The sequence below is a fragment of the Coptis chinensis genome, chromosome 5, assembly GCF_015680905.1.
Source record: "Coptis chinensis isolate HL-2020 chromosome 5, ASM1568090v1, whole genome shotgun sequence".
In the NCBI taxonomy this organism is placed as follows: domain Eukaryota; kingdom Viridiplantae; phylum Streptophyta; class Magnoliopsida; order Ranunculales; family Ranunculaceae; genus Coptis; species Coptis chinensis.
The window spans coordinates 64,847,670-64,871,970 of record NC_141460.1 but is presented as its reverse complement, the minus strand read 5'-3'; the positions used below and the strand labels follow the sequence as shown (position 1 = coordinate 64,871,970).

Genomic DNA, 24,301 nt, shown 5'->3' with positions numbered 1-24,301 from the left:
CGATTTCTCCTGTTGTTGCAAGCTTATGCTACATCCTACCTACATTAATATCCGTTCTTCGAAGATGCTCACAGTGAGCCACGTCAACAATTTTTAAAAAAAAAACCCATATTTTAAGAATACTAGCCTTTAAGCTCGGCCATTGCCGGGCCTGCTACATCTATAGTTAATTACCAACAGTTATTTTTTTTCAACATAAATACAAACTACATCAATATAGAAAGCCAATAGGCTCGTCCCCACACTTTGCGAGTATCGCTGCCCTTTTCACCAAATATATATATATATATATATATATATATATATATATATATATATATATATATATGTGTGTAAAAAGAAGATAATAGATTGAAGGAAATGAGGAGAAAAACCCAAGAAAAGAATAATGAACTTGATCGGTTTGCCGACTTCTACAAATTGAGTTCTCGGCTTTCTAAACTTCTTCCCGTGTTATGATATATTTTCCTATTTTGCTTCTCTCAGAGCTACCGTGTAATTGAAAACATCGACTTAAAAAAAATCTAGAGCGATGAAGTGAAAAAATAAATAAATAGAAAAACAAAGAATGAAGACAACAAAGAAACATAATTTATGTGTTCTTTCTAAGATTAAAAAAAGAATGTGTGATAGGTTATAGGAACTACATATTGTATGTTGCTTCAAGGATATTGCATTGGCAACTTCTACTGCAACAGTTAGATCTTCCAAGTAGAAATGTTCATTTTTCTAATTGAGATATTGAATCCATATGATCCATATTCTTCTTGTGTGTCCAATCAAATAATGAATTGGCCATATCTGCAATAAGAACAAAACATATTGTTCTCCATTAAGCCTACAATTCCATGCATCAATTCATATTTAAAATTGTTTGTGACTTTTACTTTTCACAGTAGTAATACCCAATGCCAATTAGAGGACACACCTCTTATTGAAAAATACGCGTTCAATTTATAATTCTCCGAAGAACACCCTTCTGCCATCTTCAATATCAAGTGTGATTCTAAGATTAAAAGAAGTATGGGTGATAGGTTACTACGTTGAACTTACTTAGCTTGTCAACTATGTCTTCATTAATTGTACTAAGTTATATCTTCCCTTCAAGAACCCAGATCACATTATTCTTTTTAGATTATCGTCATTAGAAAGCTATTAGAGCAAGACAATAGAACTTGAATACATGAAGCTCCAACAATTTATTAATTGGAAAATATGAATAACCCTAGGGATACAACATCAGCAACTTTGTTGTCATTCCATTGAGAAAATATGTAAGAAATAATCCCAGGGATACAACATCAGCAACTTTGTTGTATCCCCCAACTAATACTTCAGGGCTATATAAAATGGACTGCCAATAGTCCCATGCAAACTTTGCTTTGCTAAATGAAAACCAAATTGCTAAAGAGATGATGTCTATGAATTATAAAGAGCAATGAAAATTAGTCAAAAGTACCTGATTTGATGGAGGTAGCAAGGCCAAATTGTCCACACGTTCCTGAAGTAAATTGTCCAACTTCTATTTCCTGAACATGACAACCACCATAGCAATAATTAAAGGCTTGTACAAAAAAATATGTCCCAACCAACACAGATGTCTCGACCACAATTTTGTTGTGTTCGTCTCGAAATAATTGCAAATATGAATAGTAAGAATAGTAACACTACTTAGTAGTCTATAGAAAGTCTTAGTATGGACTAAGAAGTAAGAAAAGAGATACTATGGAGAATGTACCTGATCGGGTTCAATATCAACTTTTGCTTTACCCACTGCAACTTTCGGATGCACCAAGCTTTGTTTGCACAATGGTTGCCATAATAAAACCATCTATTGGAAAAGCCTCGTAGAAAATTACTTTGAAAAAAAAAAATATACTTATCAATTTTAAATGTTGAATAAGATATAAGAGATGCTTCATTAACATTAGCACCGTGTTCAATAAATAGATTAAACCATGATGACATCATACCAACATCTTCATATTACACTTATTGCCAATCCTAGAACACCCTTAGCCTGATCCTTCAACTATGGCAAAACACATTTTAAAAAAGGGGAAATGCTTATGGATCATGAGGAAGTCTGTGGTTTATATGCTGTCATTAACACTGAAATAGAAAACTATATGACCTTATTCAAATATGGCCTTGTTCCACATTTGATCAAGTTTCAGTATTCTTCAAAATCCTTTAAAACAAATACAAAACTAAATCACTCAAAGAAAACATAAATTTTGAAAGTTTATTCCGAGAAAGTGGAGAAACAATTAGATATTTACAAACATCCGAAAAATTAATTGAAAAAAGAAACCTGAAATCCAGAGCGTAAAATCAAAATCAGTAATATTCAACTTACTTTTATCTCACGCACTAAGTTAAACGCTAGCGCAGATTTATTGCACATGGTCTCAAGAGAATACTAATAGAATCCAAAACTATCATTAGAAAACACAGAGACATAACTGAAAGTCAGAGGTGTGCCTGAAAATCAACTGTTAAATAATAAAATCATTACAAAACAATAGTCTGCACAAATCGATTTTAGGAAATATTGTACAAAATTAAAACCAAGATTGAGACAGAAATTGAGAAAGAGAAGACACACATAAAGAAAAGAGGGCGGAAACTGAAAAGATTGAGAAAGAGAGGCCCTCCAAAGTATCTTTGTTGTTTTCACATGAAATGGTCCATCAACATATTTGTTTTCGAAACAGGGGCATTTTCCACATAAAAGTGGCCTGATATGATAATACCCAATTCCATGAGCATCACTACTAATGCAATGCACCCAGATATATAACATAGTGATACTTATGATGTGTACCAGAAATTATTCAGACGGACTTTAGTAATCAACCCAATGCTAGAGATAACTTCGTAATAACTATTTATATATTGCTCACGATAAGTTTTTTAGTTCGACTTCTAACCTGAGATCATTGCAAACCAGTAGAACATCACCCATTCACCTAAGATTGCGATCAATACCCTGAAACATAAAAAAACATAGTTAATAAAAACTAACAATGTTGTTCACTGAATATCTTGTTAAGTCAAGGTCATAATGCATCTTGCTAATTCAAGGACATAAAGAAGAAATTCAGAGTAGGAAAACTTGTTAGTATCATACCTGAGCAAAAAATAATGACTTTTCGCATGCTACTGTCATTGAAATTACATAAACATTATTAAGTAGGAGGTAACAATAATGCTATTAATAGGGAATAAATTTATATTTTCATTTGAAGCAAGTATTTCGCGTTGTACACAAAAAAAAAGTAACATGCTATAAGACTTGGTCAACGCCCGCAACCATTTACAATCTCCCTGAAATGTAGTTCTGATAAACATGAAGTTGTGTCTCACCTACATTTCAATGGGAAAAATTCGAGAAACAAAAACTGCAATATAGAGCTTTGATGGATATACAGGCAGACTCCACAAATTTATTTACAGTCACGTATACAAATCAACAAAATACATTTTAAACTAAAAATATATGAGAGAACTCAATGCTTTCAAATTTTACCATCAATGCATCTATAGAAGCTTGGATGTGATGGTAGTACCGAGGACATTCTTCCTCGCTAAGGCAATATAATTTATATAGCTCCCTTAGGAGCTATCATAAGTTGTTTTTATGTTAATCTCAGCAGCTGCTATCACACAAATATCTATACCTCTAAACCTCCAGCAATATAACAAATATAAGATTTGCACTACCATGATAGATTAACTCAGTCTCGCCATTGTTGTTCCTAATATTCCCTTCATACCCATTTCCATTTGCATTTACTAAGCTTCCAAATTTCTTCAGGTGGTCTAGCCAACTTCAGTAATAATACAAATATACGGAAAAAAAAAAACAAAAACCAATAGATAATAATTTTAACCTGAAAATCCCAAATAAAATTAGGAAAAGCACTTACAACTATTTAGGTTTGTGAAATTTCTTTTGCGTCTGCAATATAGATTATACCTATATAATACGTAACACCTATGTCCAAATAAATCATTTGTGCTTTCATGAGATGAATCGATTAACACAAACTACAAACTTCTGCTTGTACTCGATCAAGAGGAAATTCACCTACACAGGTCAATCAAGATATTTGTGCGGAGAGTTGTTGTTTGTCCCCCCCCCCCCCCGTGAAGGTATAAACCCATCTGTTTTCTTTCTTGTGGTTTTGTTTTTTTATCTTTTTTTTGGGTTACGAACAATTAAAATTGTAAAAAGAGGGCGTGTATTTCATTTTTTTTTCTACCGAATCATAGTAAAAGCTGAGGTGGCCACCTTAGAGAAAAAAAGGGACTGATGTGGCTTCGTGGGAGCATTCTCAACTGCTCTGTATTAATGGTCCCTTCCTAATCATCGACATAATGAAACAACTGAAATATTCTTCACAATGAAATTGTCATGCATATAATAAAGTGAAAGAATAACTTGATTATTAAAGTTTAGTTTTATTTGATCAGAACAAATTTAGTGGATAACCATGGCTGTATTATTAGCACATATGATTGTTTTAAGATAAAAAATAGTAAAAGGGTAGAGTGTCAAATTCCAAGATACCACCTTAAGATTAATTAAAAGCTCATAATTTTACACATGATTACTGCTATGTACTCTTGTGGAATAGATTATTAGAGAAGTATACTATCCTAGTAAAATATTGATGTTGAGACAAAAAATGATTTATAAGACAATACTACAACCCTACATGGGCCAATACTAACATGAACATGGAGGATGAAGGGAACCACATATCAATCTACTTATCGTCCTTCCTTTGAAATAAATAGAGCATAAAAGGGTATTGAAACAAAAACTCACCGGAAGTCAATGAGTACACATTCAGAGACAACTGTCTATGTCTAGGCACATTTTTCAACCCTCGGCTTAACTCATTAGCTCAAAAGTAGAATATATTGGTCTGTTGAGTGAGTCACCTCATTCTTTTGCAGCTGCACACACTTTTCTAAGGTACTACCACCTTGTATTTCTTAACAGTGCAACATGCTAGACATGTTGATAATAATACAGTTGTTGAGTAAGAACCTACACGTTTTATCCAAAACACACATAATCATCTAAAAGAACAAATTAAATGCTTCTTTATCAAACTAAATGAAATCGTGGTAAGTATGACAATTCAACAATTAATAGCCATCCGGTCAAAGAAGAGGTTAGCAATCTTTACAAAAAAAAAATAGTGACTAATGATCCATTTAAACACTTTGTGTATTATTCTTTTTTAAATAAATAAATCAAACATCTCGGCATATTGTTGTGGGGAGAGTTACCAGTTGGGGAACCGTTTCAAGCAAATGCAAGTACGCAAAAACACTTATCAAATTGCTAATAGCCTTTAATATAAATGTTCAATAATTAGCAATAAACGATTATCACCTTTCCCTCTTGGTTGTTGGATATAGACTCAAATCTACATTGTTTTCTTTACGATTTGTTCTTGGATGTATACAGACCATGTCAATCCATCCAACTGGTTGAGAAGCTCAAGCATGGTGCGCTGCACTTCACTGTAGCCATTGCCACTCCCAGATTCTATTCCAGCAGATCCAATGCTATCAATTTCAGCCATAAATATGATTGAAGGGGGATGTTCTCTGTTAGAATATTAAAAGAACGGGGAAAATATTTATGCATATAACCCATGGAAGATATATTATGAACACTATAAGGAATTGAAAGAGAGGGTGAATCATGTTCCAACTTTCAATCACAGAAACACTAAAGTTTGGTGATTAACTTGTTATAGATCGAAGCACCCAGATATCAAGAGTGATTATTATTCGAACAAAACAGCCAATATTTGCAAGAGGACTCAATGTCGACCGCCAATTTCACGTTTACCCACAATTTACATGCTATTATCAAATTACAAAATATAATGCAAATTTCAAACACATTGCGACTTTATTAAGATGGATAACTTGCAATACCTTGATTCATTCCAGTTAGCCATCCTGTTACGAAGATGAGCAATAACAACCTTCTTGGTAGCTTCAGTTGCAATAGGAAACACTTTAGATAAAGAACTGTGATTCTGAGTAGCCATAGAAAACCCCGTTTAGGTGATTCTCAACCAAATGCCAAGTTGCCAACTAACACAAATAAGACAAAACGACATAATAAAGTTTGGCCAGTATACAATGGGTAAGAGAATGTAACACAAAGGTAAAGAATCTACGACCTACAATAGTAATTAATCATTACTCGAAATATTTGTTCTATACATACACTTGCGAATGACTATAACTTGAAACTCAATGGTAGGTATATACAATAGATTGATTTATGTACATATGAAATAGAAAGATACATATGAAACTTCAGGAACTGTGTCATAGATATAAATAACGTCGAAAAAATCATAATACGTATCACACAGAGTGAGGTTGCAACTGTGCAAAAATAAATTATGGTGAGGCTTAAATTATGCACCTTGAAGTAAGCCACATGGCAAAGAAAGTTTAAAATTAAAAAAGGACGAAGTTATACATATATTTCTTAATTGCCATGAGAAAAACTACATTCAAAGAGTCGAGTTCTAAGAAATTGATGAGTTCCAAGAAAAACTTGAAGCGAAACAAATAATGAATCTAGAGACGCAAAGATTCAAGGTTTTTATCAAGGTACAATAAAATCAATTTGAGGAGCCAAATGAAAGTCTAAACTAAAATTGCAGCAAATAGGTGCTAACTAAAATAATTAGCATGAAATGAGGACTGTTATTTAACGTTAAAAAAATGAAAACGGATAGATCTAGTGAGCAACCCACACATTGGAAATTTTCTCCTATTCAGTTCCCTTTCAACTTAAGGCAAAGTCATTTCACTCGAATTATTTTGTTATTGCTCCAAAGAAAATAAACAAATCCGAGAATGTAAAAGTTTGTAGAGTGGCAGTCTAAAAACATCGGATGTTTAAAATCAAATTTCTACAAAAAAGGAAATAAAACAGATGTCCCAGTGAAAATAACTTCTTTTCATGTAAATAGCCTGTAATGATCAAAGATATATTGAACATTAACACACTCCATAGACTGTGAATAGCCAAATAATTTGAGGGAGTACTTGTCATATGTCAAGCAATTAAACCTGGCAGTCAACAGTAATAACAACACCGCGCCCAGAATGGCTATTAAAAAAATTCACCATTAGAATACACGGAAACCGTGGTGTGCAAACAATTCGAGCAAAGCCCAAAATCTAAGAGATTGTGTTTAGAAGGTTGCAAACCTATGTTACATGGGCACTCCATATTATAAAAAATAATCTGTGTTAAATGTGAATCCACGTATCTGCATCTGACACATATTCTATGTGATATACCTCAATTTTTTATATTTCACTGTGTCAGACATTTCATATCCATGTCAAATACATACACACGTATTTGTGTCAATATAACTTAGTTGCAAACAATCTTATAACACATAGAAACCTTAACGCCGAAAATTGAATGAGATAATGGTAAAAAAAGAAAGAATCAAAACTACCTAGTCTTGATGCCTTTTGTTACTTATTTATTTAGCAAGATTAGGCCTAGGCCAACTCCCACCCATCCAATCATGGTGGCTGGTATAAAAATTTGTATACCATAGAGGTAAAAAAAATGAGAAATGGAAATACAAAATCAAATTAATTGTTCGGATGAGAAGGGTACCTATTTTAGTACAAAAAAGTTTGCACTTGAACCCTCATTGCATAAACTCAAACTTGCTCTTGCTTGACGTTAGTTTACATATGCTACAATTCAAAATGAAAAGTTTGTTAAGTGATTTTAAAAAAAGGTAACAGACTAACACATAAGACCTATAATTAAAACCACACGATTTACAAACAGCAACCATATCAATCAAGTGACAAAGTCTCCCAAAAAAAAATTATATTTGGAGGTAAAAATCAACTACAATAAAAAAGAAACTCCTCTTCAAAAAACAGGATTCTCCTCATTTCCTCTCCACGTCCCTCTCAGTGACATTTCCTCAAACACTTTCCAAACAAATCACCAATTCAACAACAATAATGAATTTTTAACGCCATTTTTGTAAAAATAAGATCTTTAATTTATGTATGATGTGATTTTGAGCTCAATGGTGGTGGGGAAATCAAGTAATGTTGAGGCTAGTGGGTTTAAGTATGTGTCTATATTACATACACAATGAAAACATATGTGTTTTGAGGTTTCTGAGGAAGCAATTGTTTTCACTTTCGTTTAATTGTGGATTAATGTTATTTGCATTGGTTTGATTTCACTTTTTACTGGACACATTGCTTCTCATCTTGAGTATTACTCCTTTTAGTTCATGAAAGGAGCTTTGTCTACAAAATTGGTAAGGGAAATAGTATTTAAGAAAATTAATCACCTATGTTTTTTCTTTCATGTTTGAAGAGTTGCTGGCCTATCTGCTGCATAGCGGGGACAACTGGTGCACTCTAGCTTCCAGATGACAACTAATTAAGGTTGTCCAGCTGAAGGAATAGCAAGTGTATGCATTTGTGATAGGCGATAAACATCCATGGCATAGGTGAAGAAAGACCAGTTCGCAACCCAGCTTCAACTCTGAAATAGCAATTGACTAACTGAAATAACCAATAAATAACATTGACTATAAAATTCGTGTCAATTATGGAAACCAAGTAACAAGAAGCTCACCGACTGCCCATGAGAATCCTATAAGCTAATGAAGTACAAGAAAACACAGAAACGCCAGAAAACACTACTTTGTAATGTGGTAAGATGATTTGTCCTGAAACACATCTTCATATGAGTGAAGCATACGACAATACTAATCATGAAAATCAGGTGGCAAAACAATAATAATTTTGTAACGCCCATATTTTTAAATACGTATTTTTCTATTTATTTATTAATTAATTTAATTATTTATTTTTAAAATTCGTCGGATTGGATTCGGGATACGTGGGCCTGGTTTTGGGCCCGAGTCGGTGTTGGGCTTGGGTTTCGGACCCAAGTATATAAACACATTGTTCTGGAAAATAGGGTTAAGAGAATAATAAAATAATGAAAATGGAGGCAGAGCTTGAAGCTCGTTTGCTGGAGGGGTGGAGCGCGATGATTCGGACTAGGAGGATTCGTCGAGCTGTTCATACAGGTGAGTAGCTATTTTGCTATTTCACCGAAAGTTATAGTTTTCGTATATCGGTGTATAGGTTTCTGTTTCTATATTTTGGTTAAACTGTCGAAGTGTAATACTGTTATACTGTTGATGCCCTTCATTAAAACTGTTGGAAAGGTTCAAGATTCGGATCTCTGTTAATGGAGGCACGAGCTCCATGAACTGTACTGCCTTTTATTATAGTTGTTGTTTTGAACTGTGGTAGCTCTGTTCACGCTCTGAACAGGCGCTAATGGCGTCGTGAGGAAGCGCCCAGTCTTTGTTTTGAAACCGTACTGTTGAGGGCGGCCGGCAGTGAATCGCCTTTTCTTATTCAAACTTTATTGTTTGTGTTGAGTTGTGGACTGATGAGGGTCGAGTGGGGGCAGTGAAGCTTCGAGGGAGGCTTTAATGGCGCCGAACGCCATTACTGTGTTACTGATGGTTTTTGATTTGTGGGTTTTTTTGTTGTTTGAATTGTTTTGATATTGTTGTGGGTGGTTTGATGATGTTTGGGGGTAGTAGGGATGGATGGGGGCTGTTGGAAGCTCCCAAAACTCATTAATGGCAGCCGAAAATTTTAGATCTAGGTTGAGAAGAGTTTGGATTTACTAATATTGGGGGTTTTCGTTTTCATTAAAGAGGTGGGGTTTTTCATTTGGAGTCAAACCGCTAGGTTGGAATGGGTAGGCGATTAGAATTTGTGGTGGTCGGTTTTGGTGGTGGTGGAGGAGAATTGAGGAAGAAGATGCACTGTTGACGATTTGGGCTTTGGGCCTTGGGCCAAAAACATTAGTTTGGTTGGGCCGGTTTGTAGTTAAGTTGTTATTGGGCCGGATTCTAGTTTAGTTCTTGGGCCAGTTTTTATGACTTTGTTTGGGCCCAATTTAATTAAGTTTTGGGACCAGTTCTAATATTAGTCTATGGGCCCGTTTCATTTGTATTTTTGGACCGAACCACTTAACTGTTTTGGGCCGTTTCTAATATTGCTTGGGCCAGTCCATATAATTTAATATAGATCCCATTTGGGTCGGGTAGAATTAATAAGTTGGTTTTAGACTTTCGGGTTCTAAGGTTTGGGCTTGGCCAGTTGGGTCCGAACCATGACCTTAGCCATGAGCCCATGAACCATACACCTTTAACCTTAGCCATGAACCATGGCTATGACCTTGGACTTGTCGAACACGAAAACGACAGTTTGACTTTGACCAGGTCATGTTGACTTTGACCAAGATAGTTTGACTTTGACCAGGACATGTTGACCTTTGACCATTGACGGTTGACTTTGACTTTGACCATGACATGTTGACTTTGACCTTTGACTGTTGACTATGAAATGTTGACTTTTCCAGTTTTTCACCTATTTGATTTGTATGGACTAATATAGTAATAAAATATTGTCGAACATTATATAACGTTGTTTGTCATTATCTAATTATGATTTGACGTGAGTAGTGTGTAAAACATATATATATTGGGCTTTGATTGTGGATTGTAGACTGTATAATTGTGCTACATTTTATGTTGTAAATTGTATGGACAAATTAAATGTAGAAATGCTGTGGAAGCTTATATAAATTTAGTTGTCATTATCTAATTAAGATTTGACGTGAGTAGTGTGTAAAGCATATATATGTTGGGATATATATATTAAATGGAATAGTTTTGGAGACATAAATGTATAAACACTCCATTATTATATATGTGAGATGCTACTATGAGGTAGCATAGTATTGGTGAATATTTGCCCACGGGAGTGTGGTGTAGTGCAATAATATATTGGCACGTGAAAGTATGAAAATAGTTATGAGATATATTGAGATATTTCTATATATTGTGGCTTAGTGCAATAAGGTAATTGACCTGCACGTGATATAATTGATTTATTATGAGTCATTAATGTATGACACTTGAATAAATTACGTAACGAAAATCCTAGAACCTAGCTACCACAACTCATGTGATTGGCCCTTCCGGGCGCTTTCGGTTAATTTGAATGGCCTTGGTGACCCTTTGGCATTTCAAAAATTTGAATGGCCCTCCTGGCGAATAGCCGAATAGTAATTTTGATTATTCCGTTCGCAAAATAGAACAATGATGCGCAATATTTTATGCCGAATAGTGGCATTACTTACATAATTGCTTCCGTGTGAGGATTTACGGTGTCGCGCATCCCGCCGAGGTGGTTCACGCCGCGAGTGGTTCATTATGTAAGGGGAGGCATGTGGATGTACATGTTCGGGCGGGTAGATTGATTGTGGTAGCCGGGGAAACTAGGTAAGACATAGATCTGACGTGATTTTAGGGACACGCAAAGAAAGCCTGAAATAATCTAATTATGGTAATATGTTTGGTTGGTTATTTGTTTAGTTAGAACCTAAGGCGCCTCGATGGAGGAACTGCATGTCTTATTTATGATGCGTATAGTTTGTTGTGTGGTTAGTGGGAAGTTAAGGCGCCTCAGTGGAGGAACTACCTGCCTAGATTATTGTACTTAAGGATGATGTATTAGTCGTGGAAAGTTAAGGCGCCTCGGTAGAGGAACTAACTGCCGTGTGGATGGTGTATATATATGTATAATTATATGTTATATTTTAGGGCTACTCACACCAACATTTTTATAATGCTGACCCGATTTGCATGTTTGCTTATCGGGTGTGCTCATTAAATGAACACAGTTGATAAGTCTTGACAGGTTTAGTGTGGAAGAAGATTGGTTGCTGCTCGTGGTTTGCGTTAGCATTGCATTTCAGGATGTATTTTGTTTTCCCTTAAGGTAGATTTTCAGTCTAGACAATGTATTTGTACTTTCATTTGTAATTTTAAATAAGGAGTTATTGAAAAGAGATTTGTAACCTAATCTTATTTGTAAATTTTTGTAATGAAGAGGACATTTGTTTAATTGAAATTTTTATTGGTTTTTAATTATCCGCATATTTAAAACTGTTTATGGGTTTTTGGAAGTTGAGAGTGCGTCACACCTCGGAGATCGAAGAGTCGGGAACAAATAATGTTTTTCCGAATTCTGTCGAAATTCGGGGTGTGACAAATTTACTTAAACCATTTAGAACCAAGACTTGTTATTCACTTTTTAATAAGTAATAGATTAAGTGTCTTGTCGCATCATATCTGATTAAGTTCCACATGAGCTCTGAATTGTTTGAGGGACCTCTTATAGCTTGAAACTCGACAGTGGATTGTTTCACTCATTCGACTAAGAATTTTCTCATGATCTCCAAAATACTTTCTTCCAAATTTAAACAAGATTAATAAAAGCATAAAGAGAGATATTGCTAAGGATTAAGAAGAAGAAGGTCATACCTTAAATCTCGATGGGATTATTTCGGATTTTTTTTTCAGTACTGGGTTTCTCTTGTTTTGTTAGAGAAGGGATTTGTTTTTATTTGTTTTCTTTTTTCATCAAATTGAAGAGGAAGAGAGAGAGGTTGGGAGGGCGCATGAAGGTTTTTCTTTTGGGCTTTCTTTTTTTAGGTTTATTTTTCCTTTACAAATGTACGAACAATTGAAAAGGGCGTGGATTTGCCTTTTTTATCTGCGGAAGCTGATGTGTCCGCCTCATAGAAAAAAAAGGGATGACATGGCTTCCTGGGAGTATTCTCAACTACTCAGTATTAATGGTCTTTGATTTATTTTCCTTCTTATGAAAAATACCCCTAAAATTGGTCTATTTTGTAATTTATAGAAATCTATTAGGTCTTTTCACATGTGGTGAGAAAAAAAAACCCAAAATACGCCTCATTTGAATTGTATGCTGGGGGTAAGGAAGTAATTAACAACCCAAAAAAGAAACCCAAGTTGTCGTCAAACACCCAAACTCTCTCAAATCTCCAAATAAGGAAAAAATTGAAACCAAATCTCACCGTCACCTACGGGTTCCTCTCTCGATCTCTTGATTCTTCTCAGAACTCTCCATAGCGGGGATAGGGCATTCGTAATCTCAAGCCAAAGCATCTGTATTTTGGAAAGCGCATAGCTGGGAAAACTGATCGACATTAGTTTGTTTGTCCAAGGTAGACAACTTTCACACATTTATTATCAGCCAGAGGTTTTTCTTTTTTTTTTTTCGTTTAATTTCCATTTGTCTGTCATTTTACACTTATTTGGTTTGGATTTTAATATTTCTGAATTTATTTTATTTTTAGTGATTGTCTCCTCATATTTGATACGCACTCTTTATCTGTTAAGAAGATGTGACAATTTGAGATTGTAGTATGTTGTATTGAAATTTTTAGCTTAATGGGATACTTGATGGTTCATGCATAAATTGGTTAGACATTTTTGTGTTCGTATATATTCTTTAATCGAAGTAAAATTCATCATATCTGATAGACCCATGAGCAATCAGTACGTATGGCATGATCCAGGAAAGTTGCCCTTAGTGAGGTGATGTTTTTAAGTTGTTAACCATTGTTTTGATTGTTGTTGTTACATCCTCTTGGATTATATGGATTACATAATCCCTTTATGATGCTAAGGCTTATTTAGTGTTAGGTATAGGCCACATACAATTCCCTTCAGTTTGAATTATATATGTGTTATATAATGTTTATGAAATGCTCTAAATGATATTTGTTGAAGTGGGATCAATAACTTTGGCAAAAAATTTACTTAATTTAAGGCTAGAATGATTCATGAACTAGAATTTGCAACTCTAGCCTGTGGATGGGTTTATGAATCCAGAGTCTGGAAGCTACAAACCCACGGCCATCTTGCTAAGAGAGCATTTTATAACTGGATTTATTGTGATTACTCTATTGAATCATTGCTCTTATTTTGATTAACCTTAGTTGAACAATGTCAAACTCTTTTAGGCTCAATTTGAATCATTTGTGAAAATAATATATTTTTTTAAATTTAGCACTATATATTGGGAATTCGATATTAAGAAAGTATAGATTCGAAAAACAACATTCTCTATTCTTGAAGCTTTGACAAGTTTTTCTTGCCATTTGTTATCGGTCATATACCCCATAACCTCTTTTTGCTCTCAATGATGTCGATTGAGTTCTTATATTCACTTGGTGTCAAAGCAAAGAATGTTAGAATGGAATTTGAAGGATGAAGGCCAAAGACTTGTCCATTTGGCGGCAGCTCTTGGATTTGAATGGGTATGGGTCAAATTATTTATGCAGACATAATTCCAATTTCAGAGATGGACACGAAAGGACATCACTTCATTGGGCAGCATATTATGGGAGGTTACTTTACTAATATATATGTTCATTTACTTAAACCTTTTTTTTGTATCATTAGCTGTTAATTTATCTATGTGAAAGGATTATATTTTGTTCCCAATTGCACTGAACTTCTAAGCGGGTATGTTGACAGTTCCTATATTGGTTAAGTTTTTTTTTACCATAATGCTATCTTATTACTCCGTAGAAATTGTAACAAATTTTTCTGATGGTTACATTTAAGAGTTGGCCGGGTTTGCTGAAATGCTGAATTATAGTGAAATAGTCTGAACAATTTTTCTGATGATTTCTAAATAATAATAAATAAGTATTTGATTGTAGAGAAGCCATTTAAGAATCGGCCCCTGAATTATAGTGAAGTGAAGTCCACTCTTTGGATTGGATGTTCATTGTTGCATGTAAATTCCACTATTGGTAGGTGGGCTATTTGGAGTGCAGACAATCACTATAATTTTAACAACTCCGTATAGCAACCCGTCAAGAGGAAACAATCAAAATAAGCACCTCTTGATCTCTATGTGGAACCTGGATTTTTGGATATGAAAAGAGGTGAATGAAATAGTTTATATAATTGGAACAATAGAGATCATGCATCACGGAAAAACATTTAAGTGAAATACTGAAATGCAATTCTTTGTTCTTTTCATCAAAATTGATTAACGCGCACAAAAACTTTGTGAACACCAACTTCTAAGACGAAAAATAATATGACATCTTTCTTCGACGCAAACTTTTAATCCCAATAAACAAACATACCCCAAATATGTATTTGCTAACCTGGTCTGGTCTAATTTCTAAGAACTTCTAAGAATAACTGAATGAGTATCAGTTAAAATAATGATGATAAACTCTATAGTAGTAAGCCCGGCCACAGAACGGGCATATTAGCTAGTATAATCAAAAGATGGAAACATACGGTGCTCCAGTTAGTTAATCATAATTGAATATTTTTATTTGGGAACTGATAATCAGTTGGTTAAATAACAAGAAACTGGGAATACTAGCTAGATTCAACCAAATAGAACTAACTGTAAACAGTTTCTGATGGACAAGCATCCAGTCGAAATAAGACATATTAATATCCGAACTTCCAAAGTTGGGAGTGTAACATTCCGTTGGAGGTTACTGAATATAATAGGGTACATAGAGGGTTCAGAAAATACCCAATCAACAATGCATCCACTTCACAACTTCAACTATATATGTTTAATACTGCTACAATGGATCCTCCATTCAATTTATTGCAAAGAAGATTTTATGACATTTCACAAGGCGTACTAGATAGTAAATTCGGCCAGCTCTTAGTAGCACACAAACAACTCTAGCACAAAATTATTTTGCGAAAATTTCCTGTATAATTTGGTAATATAAAATAGATTTGCAATACAAAAAAAAACGAGGATATTGTAAATTACCACGGAATTCCCATTTCCTATAAAATTGCAGATAGACATATACACATGTAATATATTCCACTGCACAAAGTGCCTAGTGAAGTCCCTTAGCTTTGTGCAATAATGGTTAGCTTTCATCAATAACACTGTAAATGCTAAATGTCTAATTTTATCTTATGAGATTAATAGGACATTACACCAATGATTTAAGACTTAGTTTGATCTAGTTTGGGTGAAGGAAGGGAATGGTTTTGATTGATGGAAATGACTGCTCTTCGTGAGTAAGAAAATACCTACGTATCCAACACTATGGGTGTGAGTAGAATTAAGAGTGCTAGAATAAAGCCAACGTAGTTCTAAGGGTGGCTTTTATAGGCATTGAGTATGTACACCTAGTAAAACACGTGTGATGGTCTGGACAGATGTGCGGTTGAGATGAGCACGTGTGTAGTAGCTCTAGGCATTAGGTTGTTTGAGCTGGCATAAGGTGTAATGATGATAAAAACACTATAATGATGGTAAATAGTTGTAATGTTTGAGTATTACGGCTGGTGGAAGCCTAATGCTAATGATATCAATGATGAGAGTAGTAGGTGATGATGGTACGAGATGGAGTCGAGTGACGATTCATTGATGCTGGTGAGTGTGCGAGTCATTGATCCAGACGAATGTGCGAGTCATTGATCCAGATGAATGTGCGAGTCATTGAGCTTGACGAGTGTGCAAAGCTGAGTCAACTTCGAGTGTGACGAATATCCATACGTCTAAGGTCGGTATGAGTTGGTGGAGTTGATATGATCGACTTGGAGTAGGAGGTCCATTACATAGCCCTCTCTCAACTCGTTAGCATGTCGTTGAAAAGGGCGTGTTGACAAGAAATCTGGAAATAGTTTAGATACGTCATTGGAGGCCGGAGACGTTCTTTTGTGATTGATGAAGTAGCCAAGGCTTCAATTGTTGTGTTGGATGGTTGAGAAAATAAAGAATGTAACCCTCAGTGTGGAATTTGAGACGTCGTCCCTTGATCGTTTTGAGGTTGTGATTTTAATTTATCCCTCAATTGTTGAGCATTGTTTGCAGTGTGATGTTTTTTGAAGCCGTTGTGAGGGCGTTAAGCGTGTGTCACCAAGAGTTAGGCCATCGGGCTACTTAGATTTGGGATTTGATTGATTGAGTACATAAATTAAAATCAAGCCCTCGGTGATTAAAAGATATTGGATTGACCTTTATGTCAAAAGTAGTGAGTAAATATTTGTGAGTAAATATGAACAAAAAATAGAAATGTTTTAGCCTGGGTGTCAATGATGTATTCACTTTGTCTTGATTTTGGGAGGGCTTGATAAAAATCTACACCTCAGTCATCAAATATCATTTTTAGTGGAATGCTCGTTGAGGCCGTTGTGAGGGCGCTCTGTAGGAAACTTATTCTAAAAAGTATACTTATTGTTAATGCACTAACAACCTTGAAGCACCGTGAGGGAGAAAATATGTCTTAAGTTGTTAGGAATATACAACTTAATTGTACTTACTCTTTACCAATTACCAAACCATACAAACCTTTTGTCTTGTAAGTGTCTTGTACTTCTTAGTTAAATCCGAGCTTAATTAAGACAAATTTTCCCCCTCACGGTGCTTGAAGGTTGATGGGAAACTGGCTCCCAAGATAGAACGGATTTTCTTCTATAGAAAGCTAGCACTTCAATTCTATAGAATCAGCGAACATAACATAGTATTTGACTAAGAACAGAAAGAGAAGAGAAAGATCAGAAATATGTGACATGGTGTGTCTTTCTCTCCAAATTCATCCACTATTTATAGGTGAGAAGTGTTTTTTCGAAATAGCACAGTGACTCTTTGAAAAAGTTAGACACCTCTTTGAAAAGTCACATATTTCGAAAGGACACACCATTTTGGCATAAAGCATGTAACACTGTTTCAAACCTGTGTTGTCCAAAATTACAACCTATGAACTCTCTCCCTCTTTTTTCCTCTTTCTTTCATTCTCATCTCTCTCCTCTTTATATACCCCCTAACCGCCCTCTCTCTTTAACCGCTCCCATCTTCTCTAACCGTCATTCTATTTCCATGATCTCCTTCCATGTCCCACGTCCTGGAACCGTCCACCATGTCTCCTCAGAGATCGTGTCTTGGCTACTGTGTTCTATAGCTCTCTTTCCCTATCCAACATCTCCCTCAAATCATAGTAACTCCACTGATCTTCTCGCACTTCCAGAGTCCGTGGCCTTCACATTATTCGCGGACTATGCCCCGTACTCATTCGTCTTCTTCCGTTATGTTGCCCCAGCTCAGAACACACCAGTCGTCTTAGTAGTCATGTATTAGGCTGATACAGATGCCCCCTCTCGGTCCTCGGACCATTAGTTCGGGGTCCGAGATACTTTCTGCTAACTGAAGCCGCGGATCTCTGGTACTTGTCTTAGAGCCCATCACCAAGCCAGAAGAAGGGGTCCGGTTAGCCAGTGTTGGGTCCTTTCTTTAGGGCCACGTGTTCTCCTGACTTTGATTTGAGAGCTCTATACCCCTCGCGTGCCTCGCACGCCTCTAGCAATTATGATAGCGTGCGGAACCTGTCGCCTCGTTCTTAGCCCCTCCACGTGTCACCCCCTGCTGGCCCCTCATTCTGATTCTTAGGTTTTTGTATTTTGGAAATTACTGCTTTACCCCTGTCGCTTCGAAACTCGTTCAAACCCTTCCTTTTCTCTCTCAAACCTTTCCTTTTCTCTCTCACTCCCTTTAGCTTCTTCTCACTTAAACCTTTCAACTTCATCTCTCTCTGTTTTTCATTTTGGGATCGCCTGGCTTTCCTATCTTCCTTCTTCCTCTCGGTGAATCTCTACTGCCTTTGCTCCTGATTTGATTCCTACTAATCTCTTTGCTCGCTGCTGCCTCGTAAATCAGGTTCGTTTCTTCTTTCCTTTATCTCTCGAACTTTTAATATACCATTGGTTTGGTTGTTCTCTAGTGCTTTGTGGATTCTTCCACTTGCGTAGTTTAGTCCTTTCATCTTTTCCATTCTAAGACTAGTGTAGTTTGCATCATGTCGGCTTCTGAGTCGGCAAGCACCTCCGCCGCCAGATCCATTAGATCTAGTTCTCCTTCCTCCAGATCCAGTAGCCCTATTGTTGAGAGACCTGAGTCGCGGCCTCAGATTCAGACTCCCCAGTTGCTATCCCTTCCACGTCTGGGAGATCGTTCAAACTCCCTCCGCCCCCTTCACACTACCGCCGACCCAACTTGGCTGCGGTCAAGGTAGCTTATGGTATCCCAGACGATGTGATTTTGGAGCATGTGCCCGGGGTTACTCACTTCCCACACTTGGTCACACCTCGGCCCGGTGCTCTTGTCGCTACCGTAGGGCAAATCGTGGCCGGTCTTCGGTTTCCTCTGTCCCTATTAGACGTAGAAGTTTGCAACCATTTCAATATCCCACCGTGTCAGGGTATTGGCAACTTCTGGCGTGTTATGTACGCCGCCAATTTCTATAACAAAACCAACTCCCCAACTATCCAACTCCGCGACATGATCTCCCACTATTACCTAAAGAAGAGTACCAAATTCGGTAGCATAGGCTACCAATCCTTCTGTAGTCGTCCGCGAAAGAAGTCCTTTGTTCTCAACATCACTTCTTCCGACAAAGTGTGGCACCACTATCCATTTGTATGTGTCAGGGAGCTTCACGTCCGTGACCTTCCTGAAGTAGTATCTCGAGACATTTACAATTTTTCTCTCGGCGGTAAGTATGGACCGCCCGCCTATGTTTTCTTTTTATGTATTCCCATCGCTCACCCCAATGTTCTTTGCATGGGCACAGGTTGGAGACCAGACTCACACTCCCAGCTATATTTCGGTGTCAATTCTGCCATCTTCCAGAATCTTCGCGACCTGGGAAGTGATCAGTGTGAAGTCCTAGGTATTGATTCGGAGAAAGGCACTCCTCTTCTTCTGGACCCGTCTCTCAAAGACTTCGGCAAGTACCAAGGCCCCTTTTACCGTCTACCTCCTCCCAAAGAAAGGTTGCCCAAGGCTTCCCCCCCCCCCAAACCCAAGAAGAGGGGATATACCAAGAAGATTTCACATTCCAAAGCTGTTGCCAAACGGGCTGCGGCCTCTCAACAATCTCAATGCCCCTCTGAAACCTTTCCAACCAGCACCCACAGTGCCCCGGCCCCTTACTCTTCCATCGCTGATTGGGAGGACGATTTTCAAAGCTCTTTGGTCCTACTCCCCCCGCCCGACTATGGATGCCACCAAGTTGAAATTGTGGGACAGTGACGAAGAAGAGGGCGAATCTGATTCCGCGGCCAAGAGCCCGCCAGCCAAGAGAAGCAGGATGGCGGGAACCTCCTCTACCCCATGTGCTCCCGCACTAGTATTGCCGCGGCCCTCAGCTTCTAATCGTCGTCAAGGCAAGGAAACTGCCCCAGTCGCTCCCAAGGTTTGGCGCCCTGAATTCAAAGCTAGGGATTGGGCGGTCACCACCCGCGACTCAGCTCTGGATAACGCTACAGTCGCTGCCACTCTGTTCTTCAGCCCCCATCTACCTCGTGACCAAGCCTATGGCGACTCTGGGACCTTCGCTGCCCACCGCGCTGCCATCTATACCGGCTGGGAGAAGGTATGTCTTAGTCTCCTATTATCGTGGTATTTTTTGTGGATAAGATACTTAACATCTCCTTTGTGTACAGCTGAGCCTGGATGTAGGCTACGTCATCCGCGGTCTGACCAGTACCCTTGAAACTCTGGAGGCGGTGAAGCAAGAAATTCATGGGCCCGAAGGCTGGAAAATACGATATGAGCGTCTGGAGAAAGATCGCGATAATGCTCGCCTCGCCGCTCTTAAATCCCATAAGCTTCAACAGACCGCGGAGGAGGCCTTCAATCAACAATTGTCTGAGCTGCGGGCCAAGATGGAGGGCGAGAAGACAGCCCACGAGGCGGCGGCCCAAGCGAAACTGGAGCAATCGCTGAAGGTTGCGTCCGATCGCTTCCGGGTTTTGGCTGAAAAGAAGATAGCCAGAGAGTTGCAGCGTCAGCTCGACGATCTCACTGCTGCTGGGAGACTCCTCCCCTCGCCCTCTTCGGCCCCTGTTCTAGAGGTTGGTCCTTCAATGGCCTCTTCGCCGCCCCCTGCGGGTGATCTCAACACTGGCTCCGTGGCAGAAGACGCGGTGGTGGTAATATCTGAAGGTTCTCCTCATAAAGACGTAGCTCGGAATCCCACTTTACAAGGTGCTGCTGCTGAACATTAAATTAGAGATTGTTTCTTTGTGTTCGCTTAGCCCTAGCCATATTTTGTTCTCACTCATTTTGTATGTACTTTATGTCCCGTATTTTTGGGTGATCCCAGCGGGCTCACACTTATGTTTTCATTTTAACCATCCAACTCACGGTAGTTTCTTCTTTTTATTTCGTGGCACTGTGTTTGAACCATACTGTACAACTGTTTTCACCCCTCGCTTCAATTGCCCCAACTTAAACTCTCGTTACACGAAGATCCTTGGGGGCAGCTCAGTTTGCCCCCATGTTGGATACGAACCTCGTTGTCCGTGAAGGGCTCCTGATTGGGGGCAGCTCAATTTGCCCCCAAGTCAGATTTGGACCTCTTTGTCCGCGAAGGGCTCCACCCCCCGCTATCTCAGATGGGCTCCTGATTGAGGACAACTCAATTTGCCCCCAAGTCAGATTTGGACCCTCAGTCCTTGAAGGCTCCGCCCGCTATCTCTGTCGGTAGTAAAATTGTACGAAGGCAACTCAGTTTGCCCCCCCTCCAGTTAACGTAGGACCTCATCATCCCTGGGCAATTTCTCTACACCCTTGCAATTAACAACACAACAAACAAATAGGCAAAATGACACTCTATTCATTTGATAAATTTTATACTCTAAACATTATAATAAAATGTCGCTACATCACTAGAGGCCGCTGCCTTGGCCATTGATTCCCACACATTACATGTTGTCACTCATGGAAACTTTTTAACATTCTGATGTTCCAAGGCCTCGCGATATCCTTTCCCTGAAGTATCTGCAGCCGATATGTTCCTGCGCTCCCCTTTTCTGCCACGGTATAGGGTCCCTCCCAGTTAGGCCCTAACTTTCTGTCCACCTCCTTTCTAGTTGACGGTGTTACTCTCCTCAAAACGTGATCCCCCACCTGAAACTATCGAGGCCTCACTCTCTTGTCATATTGTCTTTGCAATCTTCTATGATATTCCTCCAATCGGATGTGGGCTGTGTCTCTCCTCTCCTCCCTGAGATTCAAATCCGCGGTCAATACCATATCATTGATCCCTCCTCCCGCTCTTGTCGGGTTGTAGCTGCCACCATCTACGGGGAATCACTGCTTCTACCCCATATGCCATGGCAAATGGCGACTCTGAGTGGATGTTGGCGGTGTAGTTCGATATGCCCCAAAGACATGATTTAACTTCGTCCGCCCATGAACCCTTTTTATCCTCCGGTTTTTCTTGGATTATCCATGATTGTCTTGTTGGAGGATTACGCGCGCCCATTCCCATACGGGTTATAAGGAGCCGCGAATCCTTGTTTTACCTTGAACGCCTGGAGGAATTCTCGCACCTTCCCACCCGTAAACTGAGTCCCATTATCGGTGATTATGGTGTGTGGCAACCCGAACCGGCATATTATATTTTCCCATAGGAATTTCTTCACTTGTTCCTCCTTGATCTGTTGGAGTGCCACACCCTCCACCCACTTGGTAAAATAGTCAGTCGCTGCTAGCATATACCTTCGTTTACCACTGGCCATCGGTAGCAGTCCTACAATATCCAGTGCCCACATCGCGAATGGCCAAGGACTATATATCTTGTGCAAAGGCTCAGCGGGTGCATGTATCAGTGGTGTAAATCTCTGGCATTTCTCGCACCTCTTAGCATACTCGGTCGCTTCTCTCTTCAGGTGTGGCCAGAAATACCCCTGGGACAACACCCGATGCGCCGTCGTTCTTCCTGCCGAATGGCTCCCACAGTCCCCCTCATGAACTTCTTCCAAGATCTCTCTCGCCTGACGCGAAGCTAAACATCTCAACAACGGTCCGCTGACGTTCCGTCTGTACAGGTCTCCTTCCATCAAAATGTATCTTTGGGATACCTGCTCCATTCTCCTTCGCTCTCGTCTATCCTCGATCTCTCCCCGATAAGAAATTTTTATGGGCTCTATCCACCACGGCTCTTCCTTCATGGTCATTCCTACCTCGGCATTCACGGAGGTACTTGGCTTGCTTAACACCCTGACCTCAATTGATCTGCCCTCGGACCCAAGAAGCACTGCGGCTACATATGCCAATGCGTCAGCATGTCTATTTTCACCACGTCCTAAATGACCGAACCGGATTTTGCCAAACTCACTCGCTTTCCTCTGTAATACCTCCAGGTACTTTGCCATCCTGGGGCATCGGGCAGCGAATTCTCCATTCATCTGACAAATTACCAAGTTGGAATCGGAATACACTGTCAGCTCCTTCACTCCCAGATCCGTGGCCAAATCTAGCCCAGCTATCACCGTTTCATACTCTGATTCATTGTTTGACGCCGCGAAGCCCAACTTCATCGATAATTCAAGCCGATTATTCTCCGGGGTGACTACCACCACTCCAATCCCATTTCCTGTGTCCGTTGCAGACCCATCTGTGAATACCCTCCATCCATTTCTCATGTCCCATGGGTCTAACACATCCTGCTTGATCTCTCCCTCCTACTCCATGATCATATTGTCCCCCCAAGTTGGGTCTTCGGCGGGGAACTCTGCCAAAAACTCTGCCATAGCTTGTGCTTTTTCCGCTGTCCGGATTTGGAATTCAATGTCATATGCACTCAACACCACGGCCCATTTCAGCATTCTCCCTGATTTGTCCGCCTTTAACGCCTGTTTGAGAGGCAAGTTAGTCACCACAACCACAGAATGAGCATCGAAGTAAGGCTTCAATTTTAACGCAGAAAACACCAAGGCTAATGCAAATTTCTCAACTTTGCTGTATCTGGTCTCTGCGTCTAACATTGTTTTGCTCTGGAAATACACCGGCCTCTCTGCCTTGTTCACCACCCTTATTAACACAGAACTAATAGCATATTCTGACACCCCCAAGTACAAATACAGCTTTTCCCCTTGCCCCGGTCGCGACAAAATAGGAGCCTTTCCCAAATAAATCTTCAACTCTTGGAAAGCTCGTTCGCATGCCTCGGTCCACTGAAAGTCAGTTGTTTTTCTCAAGAGTCGGTACAATGGTCTACACTTGTCTGACGACTTGGAAATGAACCGGTTGAGGGCCGCAATTCTTCCCGCAAGCATTTGAACCTCTTTCACATTTTGGGGCGATTGCATTTCCACCAACGCTCTGATCTGGTCCGGGTTAGCTTCTATTCCGCGGTATGTGACAATATATCCCAAAACTTTCCAGAAGTCACCCCAAATGTGCACTTCTCAGGGTTCAACCTCAGCCTATATTTTCGCAATATCGCGAAGGTTTCTTTCAATCCCCCCAGATGTTCCTCCTCAGTCATGCT

The 24,301-nt window shown here is 38.8% G+C and overlaps 2 protein-coding genes and 1 long non-coding RNA gene across 17 annotated transcripts; 1 reads left to right on the top strand and 2 right to left on the bottom strand.

Moving 5' to 3' along the window:
• Positions 1 to 569: 569 nt before the first annotated feature.
• On the bottom strand, positions 570 to 19,427 carry LOC147498349 (uncharacterized). 15 transcript variants are annotated; one of them, XR_015195455.1, is made up of 12 exons: positions 12,471 to 19,427; positions 8,687 to 8,780; positions 8,397 to 8,613; positions 7,694 to 7,776; positions 5,968 to 6,129; positions 5,414 to 5,631; positions 4,838 to 5,062; positions 3,134 to 3,165; positions 2,934 to 2,992; positions 1,739 to 1,858; positions 1,460 to 1,529; positions 570 to 801 (listed from the first exon to the last, which is right to left on the bottom strand). It is a non-coding gene; the product is annotated as an uncharacterized LOC147498349 (long non-coding RNA). The 15 variants fall into 15 exon arrangements; XR_015195451.1 differs by having other exon boundaries at positions 8,397 to 8,593; XR_015195453.1 differs by having other exon boundaries at positions 8,397 to 8,593; positions 13,031 to 19,427.
• A 589-nt stretch (positions 19,428 to 20,016) lies between these two features.
• On the top strand, positions 20,017 to 21,389 carry LOC147498348 (uncharacterized). Its single transcript, XM_086559041.1, has 2 exons — positions 20,017 to 20,395; positions 20,466 to 21,389. Exons 1-2 carry the CDS (start codon positions 20,018 to 20,020, stop codon positions 21,027 to 21,029), a joined length of 942 nt encoding a protein of 313 aa, XP_086415167.1. The 5' UTR covers position 20,017; the 3' UTR covers positions 21,030 to 21,389.
• An 888-nt stretch (positions 21,390 to 22,277) lies between these two features.
• LOC147498347 (uncharacterized) lies at positions 22,278 to 23,453 on the bottom strand. The gene has a single exon (XM_086563214.1). The coding sequence runs from the start codon at positions 23,451 to 23,453 to the stop codon at positions 22,278 to 22,280; it is 1,176 nt and encodes a 391-aa protein (XP_086419340.1).
• Positions 23,454 to 24,301: the final 848 nt, after the last annotated feature.